This window comes from Cydia strobilella, chromosome Z, assembly GCF_947568885.1.
Source record: "Cydia strobilella chromosome Z, ilCydStro3.1, whole genome shotgun sequence".
Classification (NCBI taxonomy): Eukaryota; Metazoa; Arthropoda; class Insecta; order Lepidoptera; family Tortricidae; genus Cydia; species Cydia strobilella.
This window is the reverse complement of record NC_086068.1, coordinates 13,281,051-13,299,283: the sequence shown is the minus strand read 5'-3', so window position 1 is coordinate 13,299,283 and position 18,233 is coordinate 13,281,051. Positions and strand designations below refer to the sequence as shown.

Below are 18,233 nucleotides of genomic sequence, written 5' to 3'. Positions count from 1 at the left end.
ATCTGTATACATGTGGATGACCCTGAAAATAGATTAGTATGAATACCGGGCTCAAGGAAACTATTATTTTTTACTAAGTCAGTCTACCTACATTATGCACTTGGTCATAACTGTAGGTACATCAGATCTCACAACTTTTTGGGCTGAGACTGGGAGGCTTGTTTTTGATTATGAATACTTATAATATTATTTTCAACACACTTGCTCAAAACGACGTTTTTATTCCACCGATTTTTGGCTCATAATCCTAGATATAAAACACGCGTGCTCTTTCAGTGTATTATTCCACTCGTGCATTTTCATTATATTATCCGACTGAGTTAAGAAGCTAACTGATTGCTAATAATATGCATGGAAAGGGAGCCTTCTTTAATTGGTCGGACTGGCGGGCACGGGCGCGCCCGACCGCCTGCGCAGTGCGCGGCCCGGCCGGCCCGCCCGCCGCGCCGCCCGCGGTCGGGGCGAGCGAGGGCCGGCCGGCAGTACGAGTATGACAGATGAAACACACAATACTAACTATTTTAACTATTAAAATTTGATTAATATGAGTTTGTTTTTTTTCTCGCAAGTGTGTTGAAAAACGTCGTATGAAACGCGCGTGCATTGGTCATTACACACATCGGCTTTCTTATTGCGCGCACAATATCGCCTCGTGTGTAATAACCAACTTAGCACACTTGTATCATAATGTACTATTACATTTCCGCACTTGTGCGTAAATTAGCACATTTCGTGCATATGTCGAAAGTTTAAAGGGCCATATGTACTGTAAAACTTTGTACGATACACGTGCGAATAGGTAATTTGCAACTCGTGTCGAATTTAAACACTCCTTTTAATAATTAAACTTATTTGCAATGATATGTTTTTTTATTTACTCGCACAATGCATAGTAAAACATTGTATTATACACGTGTGTAAAGATGATTTCCGGCTCGTATTCCTTTATACACTCGTCGGAAATCATACACTTTCCGCACTTGTTCAATAAATAGCTATTTCTGCATTTAGTGAAGTGAAATTACAGGGTATGTCCATGTTTGCAAACTTTCAAAACAGCAGACCTTTTCTGAGCTCTTGTTTATGACACATTTTAGCATTGGGTTATATTATTCACCAACAATTAAATCATTCAATGTTGAGAAAAAACTTACATTATTTTAAACTGTACAAACATTTTAAACTGCATTCAGTTGTTGATATTGTTGACATTTAATCAAATTATAAATATTACGTATATTTGTAACTTTTACTTTATCATGGAACAAAAAAATACAAGCTAAAACCAAAAATGCTCATATTATTAGCTTGTACTTGGCAATAGACTCTGAATGATACGAGTCCTGATAGTAGGTAAATGCTGCAGTTATTTTAATTACAATATGTACCCAGGTAGCAAAGTGACGTCAGCCACGTCATAATGACATAATGATGACGTTATTATGACATCTTTATGACGTCGCTGACGTCATAATGACGTATGAATGCTACCTGGGTATAAAGGTATTCAAAAAATTAAGTTCATGTTTTGTCTACTATGTTCAATGAAAAATAAACGGGAGATACACATTAGTGATTTTAAAGGACATAGGATAGTTTTGATAGATATATGTTCAGATTTACACTATTAAAGACTTACTATTGTCAACCTCTTTTCTAGTACTAACGGAATTGGTGTTTCAAATTTAATTTACCTGATTATGTACAAAAGTATTTTGAAGGCAGCGTAATAATTTTAATGACATAATTAGAGTATTGATGTAAAAATATGTATATCTTTGTGTGTATATTTGATAAGTATCACTAAAATGAGATTATTTTGTTGACATCAATCCAAAAAGTATATGTATGCCTTTTTTAAGTTTACTCCTTTAAATAACATTTGCTTTTAATGGTTATTATTAGACCGGCGGCTCGTGGCATTTAGGTAGCATTTGACGTTTCTGACAGACGAGTGATGTAACCGTGTTTTTACAAGTAAGTTCGAGTAAGTTACAAGTCGAACAAAGGAAACCAATTAGAAAAAATATTTGCAATCATCACTACATAGTATAAAACAAAGTCGCTTTCCGCTGTCTGTCTTTAAAACTACGCCACGCATTTTAATGCGGTTTTCACCTATCAATAGAGTAATTCTTGAGGTGTATAATTTGTAAAAGTTTTGTGTAACCCGTGCGAAGCCGGGGCGGGTCGCTAGTTTAATATATGACATTCGTGATATACAATTAATATTTGTTCTAAATTATTACAAGTTATTCTATGTCTTCTATCTGTGAAAATCCACTTGACGTCAAAAGTAGCGGAGATGTTACATGAAATTTAAGTGTAATTTATTCGGTAACATTACTGTCAGAAACGTTTCTTGCCAATTATGTAATTTTCAAAAGTTGAAATATGTCAGTTAAGGTAATATGTGAGATGTCTCATCGGTGTCATCACTAGTGCTAGTGCTACGTGCTAAATGCCACGAGCCGCCGATGTGTAGCTATTATACTTATTATCAACATGTACCTACTTGTAATGTTTCGGCTTAGGTCAACCCAACCGTGTGATGTGCTTACGGTTTGAATTCAGAGGGTGTTTACGAAGACCTATTGTCTACATAAAAGTTCCTTATACAGTATTTAATAACAAATTCTCGCCATTTTGATGAATCTCTCCATAAGTATATTTAATTGTTTGTTTTTATTTAAATAATTTGAAATGATCTCATTAAAGGTTGAAATATATTATGATTTACTCTTGTGTGTTTATACATAACACGTCTCGTGTGATCTATGTAAGTATTTTTAGTGTGTGTGTGAAACATGTTCTGCAGATTCTATAATGCGATAATTAAAATTGCCATTCGATGCTGAATAAAATACACAATAAATGTATTATATTTAATTATATTTTTGTGGTTGTTAAATGTCGGTATGTCATCTAGATTCATAGTAATTTTGACTAAAAGTACCTGTTCATCCACCGAATAAGCTTGTATTCCGTACATTATTGATTTATGCGTACTTAGGTAACTATTTTCTAGTTCCAGTATCCTCCTAAGGCCCAATGCCTACGTTAGTTAGGTTAGGCTATCTGACTGAAAAAAATCTGTAATCATTGTTTAATGTAGTATGCTCAAATGTAGGTGATGAATTAAATTAATATTATCCTTCAATCAGTTATCTATAAGGAGTGATTCACTACATACACTATATAAACACGAACAGGAACGGCTGCTTTCCCACCAGGGATGGGTTACGGTGCGTAGCTAACAATGTACCAGATTCTGCGTTCTCTCATCTCATAGCCTAATTCAGCTAAAATTGCCTAATACTTAATACATACTTTGCCATTTTAGTGTTTACATACTACTAAAAGAAACGCAGTTTTTATATAAATGTGTTGAAATCATGTTAATTACGTGCGTATAATTTCGTAAATAGCTTAGTTTTTTAGGCGTATTAATGATATGAACTGCTAGAAAATAAATTTTAAACTGTTAATTTATCATGTAAATAGTCGATCCTACGTACTTAATTATGAATATTACATATATTGTAGATTTAAAGTTATTCTATGATAAAAATGATATTTACATTGTAATAATTATTCTAATGTATTACTGATATTTTTTATTCAATACAAGTAATATAATTTATATTTTATAAACATTAAACATTCCTGGGTCTTCATAAAGGGTTGGTATTCACATTCAGGGCTCACGCCACGTGCCATCAAAGAGCCAGCAATGTTGCCCGTTACCTTCCTTATCTTGCAGTTGTCCCACATCCGCATCCGACTAATGCGAGTAGCCATTATCAATGTGTTTCTTTGTGAGCGAGTGTTGTATTTGATCTAAAGTAATACATCTATCTGTTTTATTCACATGAGATCTAAACCTACACTTCCATTTCTTGCGCGTAGTAAATAGTCGATCGCTAGTCACTTTCGCCGCCGGTCGGACATGTTCAATACCTACTTATTTCAAAAGGTGTCAAGTGTAGCGTTAGTAAACGTGTTTAATAAGTTCTCGGTGTTTGAAAATATTTATTCGATAATAAAAGAACAATGGGGTTGGCCGGTCGAAATAATTAGCAGATGGCGCCAGCATAGCTTGCCCTGTCAATCCCTAGAATTGTGTCAAATTTTTGTTTGTTTTTATGCCCTAGATGCGAGGCTCGCATCGCAGCGAACCCTTAAAGCTAAGTCTCATAGAAAAAGGGGCAAGCTATGACGGCGCCATCTCTGCAAACCTTTGACAGTTGCCAACCCCATTGTGGCGTCCCACGAGTAAAGGCACCTTATGGCGGTTGGCGCTTACGCTATTATTAACGCCGCTCCAATACTATTGCGGTGCTATGCGACGTAAGCGCCAGCCGCCATAAGGTGAAAAAACATACGTCCGCGGTTTTTATTTCGAAATTATTATTTTATGTTATGAGAAGTATTATTTTATCTTATTAAATAATTGTTTGATTACTATGGATAAGTTCTGTTGATGCGAACTCTAAAAAATAAACCCATATTTTGTGGACTTATGAGATCTTACTTAATGTAGGTACTTATCTGAGTGAAAATATTAGTTGCCCAGGAACTATTTATCAAGCACTCATCAGAAAGAAAAACTTTCACGTCAGTTTTAAGTAAATATATAAAGAAAATTCAGATACTTCAAATCGAATAAATCAATATACTTTTTCTTACGATTACTCATCCAATGATAATAATGTATTTTCCCCTCACTAGCTCGGAAAGCCGTCTTTTATCCTTTAAAACAAGCGGGGAAAAACGCATTTTATCCACTAGTGGGAAAGTAATTTGACCTTGAATGGAGCATGTTTAAGTAGCTTGACGGATAACAAAACGTAAAACGCTCATAATAATGGTTCGTTCGATATTAATTATCATTAAATAAATGGTTTGAAAGTCTAATAAAAAATACCAAATTTAGCTTTATTTAATAATTTTAAGTCATAAACCTTAAAATTCCATAAGAAACGTTAGATTTTTTATAATGATGTTAAAAATAATTCTGAAGTAAAATTTTCGTTGACAAAGTTGACATTTCTGTTCTGACGTATGAAATGTCAACGATGCGTTTTGAAATTGCATCGACTCAACTTGTGCGTTCAGAATTATATTAACATCATTATAAAAAATCTAACGTTTCTTATGGAATTTTAAGGTTTATGACTTAAAATTATTAAATAAAGCTAAATTTGGTATTTTTTATTAGATTCTCAAACCATTTATTTAATGATAATTAATATCGAACGAACCATTATTATGAGCGTTTTACGTTTTGTTATCTGTCAAGCTACTTAAACAAGCTCCATTCAAGGTCAAATTACTTTCCCCACTAGTGGATAAAATGCATTTTTCCCCGCTTGTTTTAAAGGATAAAAGACGGCTTTCCGAGCTAGTGAGGGGAAAAAATAATTTCTATATAGCGATCATTATTAAATCAAAAAGCGATAAATACTGGTATGTTAGCTTGGGTAATAAGTATATATATTATATAACGAAGTAATAAGCAGTTTTAATCCTAACTTTGATATTTGAACCTTTTTTTAGAGAACAATAGAGTATCAGTGAAATTACTTAATTTACTGTTTTAATCAGAACTGTATTTGTAGTTAAAAATGGAAATACTTGTGTTTTCTTTTTAATTGACATCACTTTTAATATACCTAATGTCACAGATTATATATGCCTATGTATGAAAGGATAAGCTGCTGCAAGAGTGGGATAAGATGTAGGTAGGTAGTATTAGTACGCATTCACTTTAAGTTCTTCCCAAAGCAACATGCTGGAATTGCTGGTTATTGGTTACAACTACAACTGTTTTTGTTTTGGCAAATATAGATTATAGCTATATTTAACGTAGGGTAAGTTGTGGAACATTGAAACACCAAAAGTTCAAACCTTCCTATCTCTGGTGTTTTTAAAGTTATGATTGTGATATTTCGTTTGAAGATAAACAATTTAGTTGGCTATCGTATGGCATCCTTGGTTTTTACCTATCTTTAACAGTTTCTGTATTATAATACTTTTTCTAAAAATGAGTTTTGTTTCATTGTGTATTTATTTATGCATGTTTTCAATGAAACACTAATTTTTACAGTGAAACAAATGTAATAATTATAGTCTACCATGAAACATGGTCAATAAACATTGAAACGGTGTAAAAATAAGTAACATTAATACAAATATGCTTTCAATCACTTAATGAGAAAGGAACTAAGAAAATAGTGGTAGGCTGAAATTGGTTATTTAAAAGGTTTCCGACTTATGGAATGATTATAATATTGCTGAAATATATAAAGCGAAAGAGTTGTTTCATTGTACACACACCGAAGTTTTATTGTGAATCGAAAATCTGGTCGGCACGTACGGCATGCTGCGACAAAGGTACGCCTTCTATGTCCACGGGGCATGATTGCCAGCTAGGTGGACGCCGGAGGGTTTTGAGCACCTCCATGCTTGATATCATACACTTTCTAGCAACATAGTGTTTTATAAATATCGTGATGTTTTATTGTGTACGACTGTTTCAATGTTAGGCATGTGACCAATACCTTGCCATCAATGAAACATTCAACATATAAACCATCATATCTCAGCCGTTTCTAAAGTTAAGTATCTTATATTTTGCCATATGATAGACAAATTATTATCAATTTTAATGGTATTTTACTTTCACAAATTTCTCCCATATGCTTTAATTATTTAAAAAAATAATGAGTTTGTTTCATTGTGTACTGGTAAATGGTGTTCAGTGAACATCATGTTTCATTAAACATGAGACCTGTTTCATTGTATACTACATACATATGTTTCATTGTGAGACTAGGGGGTGTTTTTTTAAACAATTAAAAAAACTGCACCAAAGAGTGAACGAAATTTAAAAATCTTTAGCTCCAAATAAACTTTAATACACATAGAACACAACAAAAAATTAAATAACGCCAAACTCGATATCTTTAAAAATTGCGAAACATACATGAAAAAAATTACTTTTGCCGCACGAATTCACAATAATGCTCGTAGCAACGTGCTCCTTCTCCGAGGCGCGCTCGCGTATTGGGGAGGTGCTGGGGGTCCCTGAGCCTGCCTTTGCTTGACAGACGGCACTAGCTTAAGCTAGTTTCCGAGAAATCGCAAAGTTTCATTGTGTACGATTGTTTCAACGTTGGACAAATAACTGCACTTTCAAAAAATTTACTCATTTATCAGATTACCTACCTAAGTACCTACAGTTATCCCACTATTGCCTCACTACGAATGATCGGTGTTTTTATAATTGTTGAATCCTGAAATTATGAAACGTGTATTACTTTATTACAATATATAATAAGGGTCTTCTTTTTTGATCCAAAACTCCATACTTAAATGTGATAGATATCGTTATGTGCATTTACCTTTGTAATACAGTACCTACTGTGTACTGTATCTTCTTGCATTCCAATTTCTATGTTGATATTTATATAACCATTCCATACTCGTAATGTTTTGAAATGTGAACTTGACCTTATACTCGTCCTTGATACTTAACAGTTAGCTGTGACATTAATGCACGAACAATTATGGCAATGTATTTTTTCCGTAAAGATATTTAATACTTTTTTGTGTAGAATTTAATAAGCTTTAATGTTGCCTTACACCATATTTCACAGAGAACGTAGATTTAGAGTAAAACGCAAATTTCTCCAGGATGGTACACATTTTCCAAGATGGCTGCTATTCCTCGAGGTACCCAAAAGTCAAATAGTGTGGACATGAAAAAGAGACCTCTAATTAACATACATACCAAATTTCATAACTTTGGAAGAGATTTCGGTGTTGGTCCTAATCCGATTGTGCTAAGTTACGAGGTGTCGCTGACCAGCCGGGTCGGGCGCGTAAGAAGGTATGCTCGCGTATCTTAGCTGTATACTTGTGGTTTGTTTACCTACGAGTATATGATTCTACCTTGAAGTTATACCTCCTTCTACTAGTTTAAAGTATTATTTTTTTCATTTCTCATGCTCTGAAAGAGGGTCATTGTTGTTCTAAAAGGTGTGCAGAAAATGATACGTGTCTGCACTAGAGCATTTTACGTCCTAAGTAAGTTTTTTTTTTACAGTAAGCATTTGAAATTTGGATTTAAATGAATTTGTTATAAAATTTCCATTCTGATATTTAACTCCTCATTCCATAAATAACAATACTTTTGCCTAAATTGTTAATTGAAAGTACCCTCAAGAAATACTTAAAAATTTATACTTAGTCATGTAAAACACGCTTTTTACTTTTCTCGTATTCGAAATGAAAAGTAGAGTGTTTAACTCGGGTGAAAGGCATCATTTCAGCCTCGGACTATTGGCAAACAATGAATGGGTGCCTTTCATCCCTTGGTTAACAAGCTACTATTGTTAACTCGTAGGAAAAGTATTGTATGCAACGTTGGCGTGGCGTATTCCTTTACAATGTTCGCCTACACCTGCGGCTCCGGCTCACATTGTATTGTAACGCACGCCACTCGCCTTTTTTCACCCTTCTTATACAACGGTTACATAAAATACCATAATAGTCTGAGGTATGTATAGGTAGTCTTGTTAACTGTTTATTAGACCATTTTCGTTAATTTTCATTATTTTACTTTTCGTTCATAGTCAGAACTGTAAAAGTACTTCTAAGCTTGTACCTTGGCGCACTTAATGCCCTGCAAAATATAAACTGAACAATTTGACCGGGTACGCCCTGTAGGTACACATTAATGAAACAACTAAATAAATTTTTCATAGATAGGTATCTACATATAAATACGGCTTTATCAGGCAGAGCGCATATATATTTTGTTGTATAACTAGTCACGTCTCGTTGTGTTCACTATAGATACACTTTACAAGCTGCAATATTAAATCTGATGAGTCGCTCCCTACGATAAGGGTGAGTATCCACCACAAACACTGAGCGAGTTAGTGGAACGGTGTGCGAGGAAAAAACCCACCAATTAGAAAGCCAATACAAAATTTAACGCACCAATGGATACGCACCACCCCACTACCGCAGTCATCTGTGGTGGGTCGCACACTAATATTTTGCATAATCTACTCACCTTTCTTGAATAAAAAATACTATTAGGTATTTGGGTGTAATCGATTTTACACGTCAATGTGATTTTAAAAATGTATCTTGGTCATTATATGAATGTACTTAATTCATGTCAATAAATTGTATCAAATAAATCGCTTTTTTTTTGTTAGAATAAAGCAATCCCACAGAATACTCTCCTAACTATACAATCATACTAGCAGTCCTTTACACAATTTTTTAGGGTTCCGTACCCAAACTCCGCTGTCCGTCTGTCTGTCACGAGGCTGTATCTCATGAACCGTGATAGCTAGACAGTTGAAATTTTCACAGAATATGATGTATTTCTGTTGCCGCTATAACAACAAATACTAAAAAGTACGGGACCCTCGGTGGCGTCCGACTCGCACTCGGCCGGTTTTTAACCGACTTCAAGATTTCAAAAGGAGGAGGGTTGTGTTTTTTTATTTATTAAATGTTTGTTACTCCATAACTCCGTCATTTCTGGACCGATTTTGAAAATTCTTTTTTTGATTGTAAGTATATACATACAGATTGGTCCCGTTTTTGTCAAAACGCAGTTCTGATGATGGGATCCATGAGGAATCGAGGGAACTACTCAAATGTTACATATAGTGATTTTAGTATTTTCATCAACAAATCAAGCACTTACATTTAAAAAAGTGACATTTGATGAAGTGGAACTGCTGATGATGATCAGAACGGAACTCTTCAATGACGCATAGTTCACGTTTGGCGATTTGTCCTCTACGTTATGTTTGTTAAGCAAGTTAGGTTTTCAAGAAACATTTTTGTCAAGCTCGAGTTCTGATGATGGGATCCATGAGGAATCGAGGGAACTCCTCAAATGTGAAAGGCATACATATAGTGATTTTTGTATTTTTATCAACAAATCCAGCATTTCCATTTTAAAAAGTGACATTTGATGAAGTGGAACTGCTGATGATGAACTGATGAACTCTTCCTTATGGACCCAGACCCAAACTTGGACCCGGACTCGGGGCCGGACCCGGGTCTGGACATGGACCCCAACTCGGATCCGGACCTGGACCGAACTCTGACCCAAACTTGGACCCGGACCGCCGGACACGGACCCGGACTCGGATCCGGACCCAGACCCGGACCCGGAAATGCTACTAGAAAAGTGGGTTAGGTTAGGTTAGAACTGTGACCCTTACAGAAACGAAATGCTATCAGAAAAGTAGGTTAGGTTAGGTTAGAACTGCGACCCTTACATAAACAAAATGCTACTAGAAAAGTGGGTGGTTTTACCTCATTTCCAAATAGGCAATATTATAATAATTAGGCAATTAGTCAAAAGATGGATTAGGATAATTACGCAAAATATGCTGTCTATTTCATTTCATTGTCTGGAATCTAAGAGTGCACCATCAACAATAAGTAAACTTTCAGCGGCATCCCCCATTGAAGTCGGTTTTTTTTTCTTAAAAATTATTTAGGTATTAAATTAAACCCCCTACGTATATTGCCAAAAAATCTATTTTGTGCTAAAAATGCCTCAATTTTTTTTAGAAAAGAGCTGATAGGTACTCTTGTAACTGGTGGATCGATTTTTATTAAACATAGCTAAGAACCACTGCAAGGAAACTCGCTTTCACATAAAAAAACCGCATCGAAATCGGTCCATCCGTTGGAGAGCTACGATGCCACAGACAGACATTGGCGTCAAACATTTATCTTTGTTGCGTCGGGGTCGGGTGTTATAAGGACAAAACACAACAGTTGCTCATACCGACAGTTTTTAGGGTTCTGTACCCAAAGGGTAAAAACGGGACCCTAATTACTAAGACTCCGCTGTCCGTCTTTCTGTCTGTCACCAGGCCGTATCTCATGAACCGTGATAGCTAGACAGTTGAAATTTTCACAGGTGATGTATTTTTCTGTTGCCGCTATAATAACAAATACTAACAATACACTCCTTTTTTTGGGCAGTCGTGTAAAAAGTACGGAACCCTCGGTGGGCGAGACCGACTCGCACTTGCCGGTGTTTTTTTTTAATATTCCTAAGCTAACCTTCACTCGTTATACTACTCACATTTGAGCAGCTGTGCAACCGGCGAAGATCAACGATGAGCTAGTTTTTTTTCGCCAACGAAAGTTGGCCGTTTCAAATATTTTGCTGGTCTGATGTTGAAATTTCCTATAGGAGAGTCAATTAATGAGTAGGTATGAGATGAAAAACGAAAGAGACAAACGACAACCAAGTAATACCGTGACGAACAACGAATAAGACATATTAGCAAACCTGGGATAACTCGGAGCACTTATACTAAAGTCACGTAGCAAAATATTTTATCGACAATTAAATATATGATGTTACTGTCAACATCTAAATATTCTACGAAATAATAGAACATTTCGATGCTAGCGCGGAAAGTATGTCATTACTTGACGAGTACCGAGATATCGGGACGAGTGAAGAATGACATTTCCGCACGTGTATCGAACGACGTTTTTTAATACAGTTGCGAAAAAATAAGAAAAGCAACAAAAGCAAGCAAGAAATGGAATTCGAAACTTTTATATCATTCATTCTGTGACATCATTGACATTGACATTATGAAGAGGTGTTTTTCTAGCTTTTATTCGACTAGAATAGATTTTGTTATTATTATTGAACCCACTTCAATGAAAGTTTTTTTTTCAATGCATGTTCTATAAGACAAACAATTGTAAATATTAAAACATTGTACTATTATTACCAAAATATCGTTATTTACGATTATTTGTGTATCGTATATTTATAAAAACAATATCGAATGTTGCCTTTGGAAACTTAAAACATTCTTGCAGTAAGAAAATACGCCTCTTCTTTGACAGGCGTTCCGTTCCATTCAGACAACTTATTAAGAACGGTTTTTCAACATTAAAAATAAACGTGTTATATACTTATAATGAAGAGGTAAGTAATAAAATATGAAATATGCATATTTTTTTGTATTCTTTCATTAACAGTAGGTTTTTATGTTAATTACGACGTTTAAAAGAAACTAATATTAACACTCATCAATAAGTGGTCATGAATTGGAACAAGTAAAAATTTAAAAAAATTGGAATAGTAAAAAGCACTAGTTCGCGAAAACCAACTTTCCGCACGCTAAACAGCCACGAAAAGTAGCACTTTTTGAGCAACTGTATTAAAATAGTTATTTGTTATACAAGGGTGCAAAGTTGTATTTTACCCGCGAGTGTTTCAACACACGAGAAGTAAAATACATTTGCACCCGTGTGTAACACGAAACTTTTCACCTCACTATAGCGAGGAAAGTGCAACATCCACAGGCGTTAGATCATCTTCATCACTGGAATTACTAATTTTTTTACGAAATTATAACAGAAAACTCTGGAAGTTGTGTATTTTTACGCGAGAAGTTTTTAAGTAAAAAAAATGTTGACAATGTTGACATTTCTGACGTATGAAATGTCAACGATGCGTTTTGAAATTGCAACGACTCAACTTGTGCGTTCAGAATAATATTTAACATCATTATAAAAAACAAACGTTTCTTATGGAATTTTAAGGTTTATGACTTAAAATCATTAAATAAAGCTAAATTTGGTATTTTTTATTAGACTCTCAAGTTTTTAATGATTCACGGTTAGTTTCACTAGACTTATATTGACCGGGATATAGACCGTGATTACCTTTTGTATTATTTGTGAACTCCCGATACAAAAGGTAATCACGGTCTATATCCCGGTCAATAAAAGTCATTTACTTAATGATAATTAATATCGAACGAACCATTACCATGAGCGTTTTACGTTTTTTTATCTGTCAAGCTACTTAAACACGCTCCATCCAAGATCAAATTACTTTCCCCACTAGTGGATAAAACGCGTTTTTCCCCACTTGCTTTGAAGGATAAAAGACAACTTACCGAGCTAGTGAGAGGAAAATATATTTATACAAAATCGCTTTGCATATTGTTCTTAAATTCTGAAAAGGGTTTTACTATTTCCACATTGGCACTAAATGTTTAATTCTAATTATATTATCTTTATTTATTACTTATTAAATAAATACTTGTTACTTTCTAGTGATAGTAGTGATGTACATCATGTAGGTAAGTTTACAATGTGAAATTTGCAGTGTTATTGTATTGGTATTCAGTAAAAGGAATAATCTCGGCTTGAATATTACTCCATCTTAATTTATTGCTAAAAGTACATAAAAAGTGAAATTTACCTTAAGCCATAAAAATACCATTAGGTACATTTCGAGACAATCCTAATTTATTTTGTAAAATATGTCTGAAATAGTTCTTTATCAAAACTATTTTGACAATTGACAATATAATGACTAATGGCGGCTGACGGATGCAAATATATATATATATATATCGACATCTGTCTTATCTATATCAAATCCCTAGAATGTGTCCCGAGTTATTACAGGTTTGCATGTTAGGACAGAGACAAGTTACAGGCTTTGAACAAATAAGATAATGACAAAAATGAACAAGACGAATAAAGAACGAGTGACGCATTTCATATGATACAAAATAAAAAATGAACGAAAAACAAATGAGACGAGCGATGATGATAGGTACAGGATTTTACGTTCTAATATAAAAAAAGTAAGTACTTACTTAATATTATTTTAAGACAAAATTGAATTGAAGACATATATTAAAAATATATTTTAATACTTAGTTTAAAAAGTAGGTACCTAAACACATTTGCATAAGCGAAAATAACGATATCTTAAATTATTACAAATTAATTAACTAATCGGCTAGAGTTAAACCACGAAGTCTACAACGATTTTAATAGCATACGCAGTGCACGTGTTATTTATACGTCATAATTTTATAGAAGTTTGACATTAACTTGGACTGCGTGTGCTATCAAAATTGTTGCAGACTTATCTTGGTCTAACTCTACTGAAATTTGATCCAGCATTTAACCACTTCTGCAATGACATTCGCGTTGTATTATTGTTCTTTTAGGACATCGCATTATTGTCTTTGTTAAGATAATAGACGGTTTGCCTTATTGTCGGGAAAGTTAGCATTGCTTTAGAATTGGACAATTTTTAGTAACGGCGAACGGCTCAGACGGCCCAATTTAAACACTGCTTATAAGATGTAACAACGATACGATACTGATCTGTCAGTGTCAAAAGTGACGTTTTCGGTTGAAGAAATGTCACTTTTGACACTGACCGATCGGTATCGTATTGCTGTAACATTTTATAAGCACTGTTCGAATTGGGCCGTGAGCCAAATACAACTTAATTTACAAGGTCTTACTATACTAGAATATACTACATATCCTTAAATAATTAAATAAAACTTACGGAGAAGAATATTGTTACGAATGTTGCAATATTAACTAAATAAAAAGCTGAGTTAAATACTTAAAATTTTCAACAATTTTTTTTCTAAAATATCTATTTACGTGCCTATTCTCCACAGCATCAGCAATTAAAACAACTACCTAATAATGACTTATTGTCTTCATGTAACTAATGTTGAATTGTTGAAACATTCCTGTTGTAATTGCATTGCATATAGAATGTTTCCATATTGTGGCATGCATTTAATAACAAATGTCTAGATCGAATATTTTGTTAAAATGTTCTACATTAAAATTTAAACGGAATTAAAACTTAAACAGTAATTCAGCTAGATTTATTTCTGAAATTTTCAACATCTCATTGGTGTCCCATCGGGGTTTGTAGGTATTTTTGGTTTGCATACTTTTTTTCTACCACTGGGTCCACTGACCATTGTGCAAGTAAAAGTAAAATATCCGCAAGATGATGATTTCGTGTAATATGTGTGTGAGTATTGTTTTCTAATATTATTTTCGCCGTCTAAATCTCCTGTTATTGTCTTTGATACTGACACATATCTGTTGTTGTCGTCTTTATTGTTATTAGAGTAAGATCTCAAGTCCTTTGGCGCTACATATTTCCCGTGAGGCGGCACGTTAGGGTTAGGATACACGTATTTCACTTTACCACTTCCAGGAGTTATTGACACTGTTTGAGCTTGCGATGGAGAACGTCTCGAACCAATGGCGTAAGTGTTTTGCTTGGAAGCCACTGATTTGACGCTCCCTGTAAATCCGACGGGTATGGTATAACCTCCGGTTCCGGGTACACTCTCGCCGGGCTGATAGATTCTGCTTTCGTCTGGTCTTGGATCAGTATTTCTTTGTGTTATTACAGCGTCTTGACCAAGCAAGGACCCCAATACAATGTGTTGTGTACTTCCGCCGGTACTTTGTTTGATTTCAAAACTTTTTCTGCTCGGACTATGCAGAGATTGATGTGTCTCGGTGTCTTTTCCAAAGTCATCATAGTTGTACTCTCCATCCACGGGGTCACTACCTTCAGGGCCAAACCCTCCGTCTGCATCGTAGTCTTCTGTAGGATTATCTTCTTTATCACTCGTATAATCGAAATCGTTATTATTTGCATATGGCGGTTGGAACGATCGTGTGTTTCCTGCTGGAGGTGTGCTTGTGGGAGCTGCTTTATTCTCATTGCCAGGTGTATGGTGATCCATGTGGCTATGACTGGCCATTCTGCTTATAGACTGGTCCTGTGGTTTCTCGGTTATATTGAGAACATTGTTTTGTACGTCATTTATGTCAGGTAAAGGCAAAGGTGTTACATCTGGTGGTCTCTCTGTGTCATCAACGTTTATATTTACATCACTTTTATCAAAAACGTCGATTTTGTTGAAAGGTAGTCGACTGGCGAATACTGCATCTTTATCCAAGCTAGCTCCAGATTGAGCTGCTCCAGTATATTTGATTCCATATTTAAATGTGCCTTCGAGCTGTGACTGTGACTCTCCTATACGCCCGTTAGAATGAGAAGATGCTTTACCAGCTCCTACAAATGGGGTTTTAAATAGGTCATGGTTTGCTTTATCGCTATCTTTAAATGGGGTAAAACCGATCTGAGCCTGGGAAGAAGTACTTCCTGGACCACGAGCTTGGGCCTCCGATGATCCTCCTTTAACTCCACCTTGGACCTGGGTATTTGATGAATGCATTACTCCATCGCTTTGAGCACCCGAGGTTAAAGAGCCAGTTTCAGAACCAAGATTAACATTTGCTTGTGATTTGCTATTCCTGCTATGTCCTTGAGCAATACTGATTGCGCCGTGTTTTCCTCCTGATACTTCACTTTGTGCTCCTTTACTTTCGTCACTTATTTCAGCTTGAGCTTGAAATGTGCCACTTCCTGCGTATGTCCCGCTGACTTGTGTTTTGGCCCGACCTTTATTATTTCCTCCGTTGGAAGAAGCTATAGCCATGGTTCCGTTTGCGTTTTGTGTAATACTCGATTCTGCTTGAGAATCGTCTCCGTCAGCTGCTATAGAATTTGGATCAATCACGTTTTGTGGTGGACCTGAAACAAAGTAATAAGTGGTCAAGTATTGAAATGCTCGTTATTTGGGTCTAACCTGAAATAAATATTATGTTATGTAATGCTGAGGAAATAATTTGCCAGACACTATATTCCGTATCTAGAAAGTTAGATTTTTTTATGATATTTATAAACGTAGCATTTTCGTTCAATCAAAAAACCTACCGCGGAAAACAAAACTAGCCAATCAATTAACTAGCTATTTTTGAACTAGGGAACAAATCAAATTATTTTAAAATTAGCCTTTTCATAAAGATAGCAAAATACATCAGAGAATTTGGGCCGGGTACTGCCGTGGCCGGTTGGTCTAGTGGTCAGGACGTTAACCGCGTAAGCCTGAAGACGCGGGTTCGATTCCCGCCTCGGCCACCGGTGGACTTGTCACTTTTTCTTTAGTGTATGATATCTATTTCAGGTTTATAGCTATTTTTGCGCAAATTAATCTTTGTAGATCAGCCTGAGGTGCCAACCGCTTAAAGCTGAGATCAAAACATGGTGTTCAGAGCATCAACCCTTTCTGATGAAGTACCTATGCATGTGTTAGGTAAGGTATCGGAAAATAGGGTGTAATGGTCTTACTTTGGTTTCCACTAGTATCAGGAACCTGAAAAAAAGAAACAACATTATTGTACAATGCTGTATGTAACTGTTACAGGAGAGCAATACAAGTAGGAACAAAAAATACGATTGAGATAACCTTCTCCTTTTTTTGAAGTCGGTTAAAAAGGGGGTTATAGTCGTGCTGTGGTAGGTTCTAGAGTTGCTAAAAGGACTAGGCTACTAGGGCGAGATAGATCATATTGACTTGTAGCTATAAAATAGTGTTTTAATACAACTAGGTACTTATTTATTCTTCTTATTGAATTCAGTACACAATACAATACCATGCTGGTTCTCATGGTGTTACCAGCCCTTGCTAACATTCTACATCACTTGTGTAGGAACTGTTGAGTTGTCACAACCTATAAACGTTAAAGTTACTAACTTTAAAAGATGTAAGAAAATTGCTTTAATTAACAATATTCGGATCTGCTACAAAATTATAGGCAATGAAAAAATGCTCACTCACTGTCAGTTCATTTCCTTGTCCGCCAGGTTGATTGTTCCATCCTGAAGTACCCGGTCCACTCGGTTGATAACTACCCTCTCTGCCTGGTTGAATATTCCACCATGGAGTACCCGGTCCGCTTGGTTGATAACTACCTTGTCCCCCGGGTTGATTACTGCCCTGTCCGCCAGGTTGATTGTTCCACCCTGAAGTTCCCTTTCCGGTCGGTTGATAACTACCCTGTCCGCCTGGTTGATTGTTCCACCCTGGAGTACCCGGTCCGCTTGGTTGATAACTGCCCTGTCCCCCGAGATGATTACTGTCCTGTCCAACAGGTTGATTGTTCCATCCAGGACTAGTCGGTGCACCAGGTTGATTGTTCCATCCTGAAGTACCCGGTCCACTCGGTTGATAACTACCCTGTCCGCCTGGTTGATTGTTCCAGCCTGGAGTACCCGGTCCACTTGGTTGATAACTACCTTGTCCGCCTGATTGATTACTGCCCTGTCCGCCAGGTTGATTTTTCCATCCTGGAGTACCCGGTTCGCTTGGTTGATAACTACCCTGTCCCCCAGGTTGATAAGCACCGTGTACTTCAGGTTGATAAGTACCCTGTCCCCCAGGTTGATAAGCACCTTGTCCCCCAGGTTGATTACTACCCAGTCCCCCAGGTTGATATGTACCCTGTCCCCC

At 35.9% G+C, this 18,233-nt stretch overlaps 1 protein-coding gene across 1 annotated transcript; it reads right to left on the bottom strand.

Moving 5' to 3' along the window:
• Positions 1 to 14,715: 14,715 nt before the first annotated feature.
• On the bottom strand, positions 14,716 to 17,391 carry LOC134755098 (uncharacterized). Its single transcript, XM_063691576.1, has 3 exons — positions 17,377 to 17,391; positions 17,072 to 17,096; positions 14,716 to 16,510 (listed from the first exon to the last, which is right to left on the bottom strand). Exons 1-3 carry the CDS (start codon positions 17,389 to 17,391, stop codon positions 14,754 to 14,756), a joined length of 1,797 nt encoding a protein of 598 aa, XP_063547646.1. The 3' UTR covers positions 14,716 to 14,753.
• Positions 17,392 to 18,233: the final 842 nt, after the last annotated feature.

Coding starts and splice junctions, on each gene's coding strand:
- LOC134755098 (XM_063691576.1), bottom strand. Junction 16,511..17,071: donor TGATACTAGTGGAAACCAAA/GTAAGACCATTA, acceptor CCAAATAACGAG/CATTTCAATACTTGACCACT.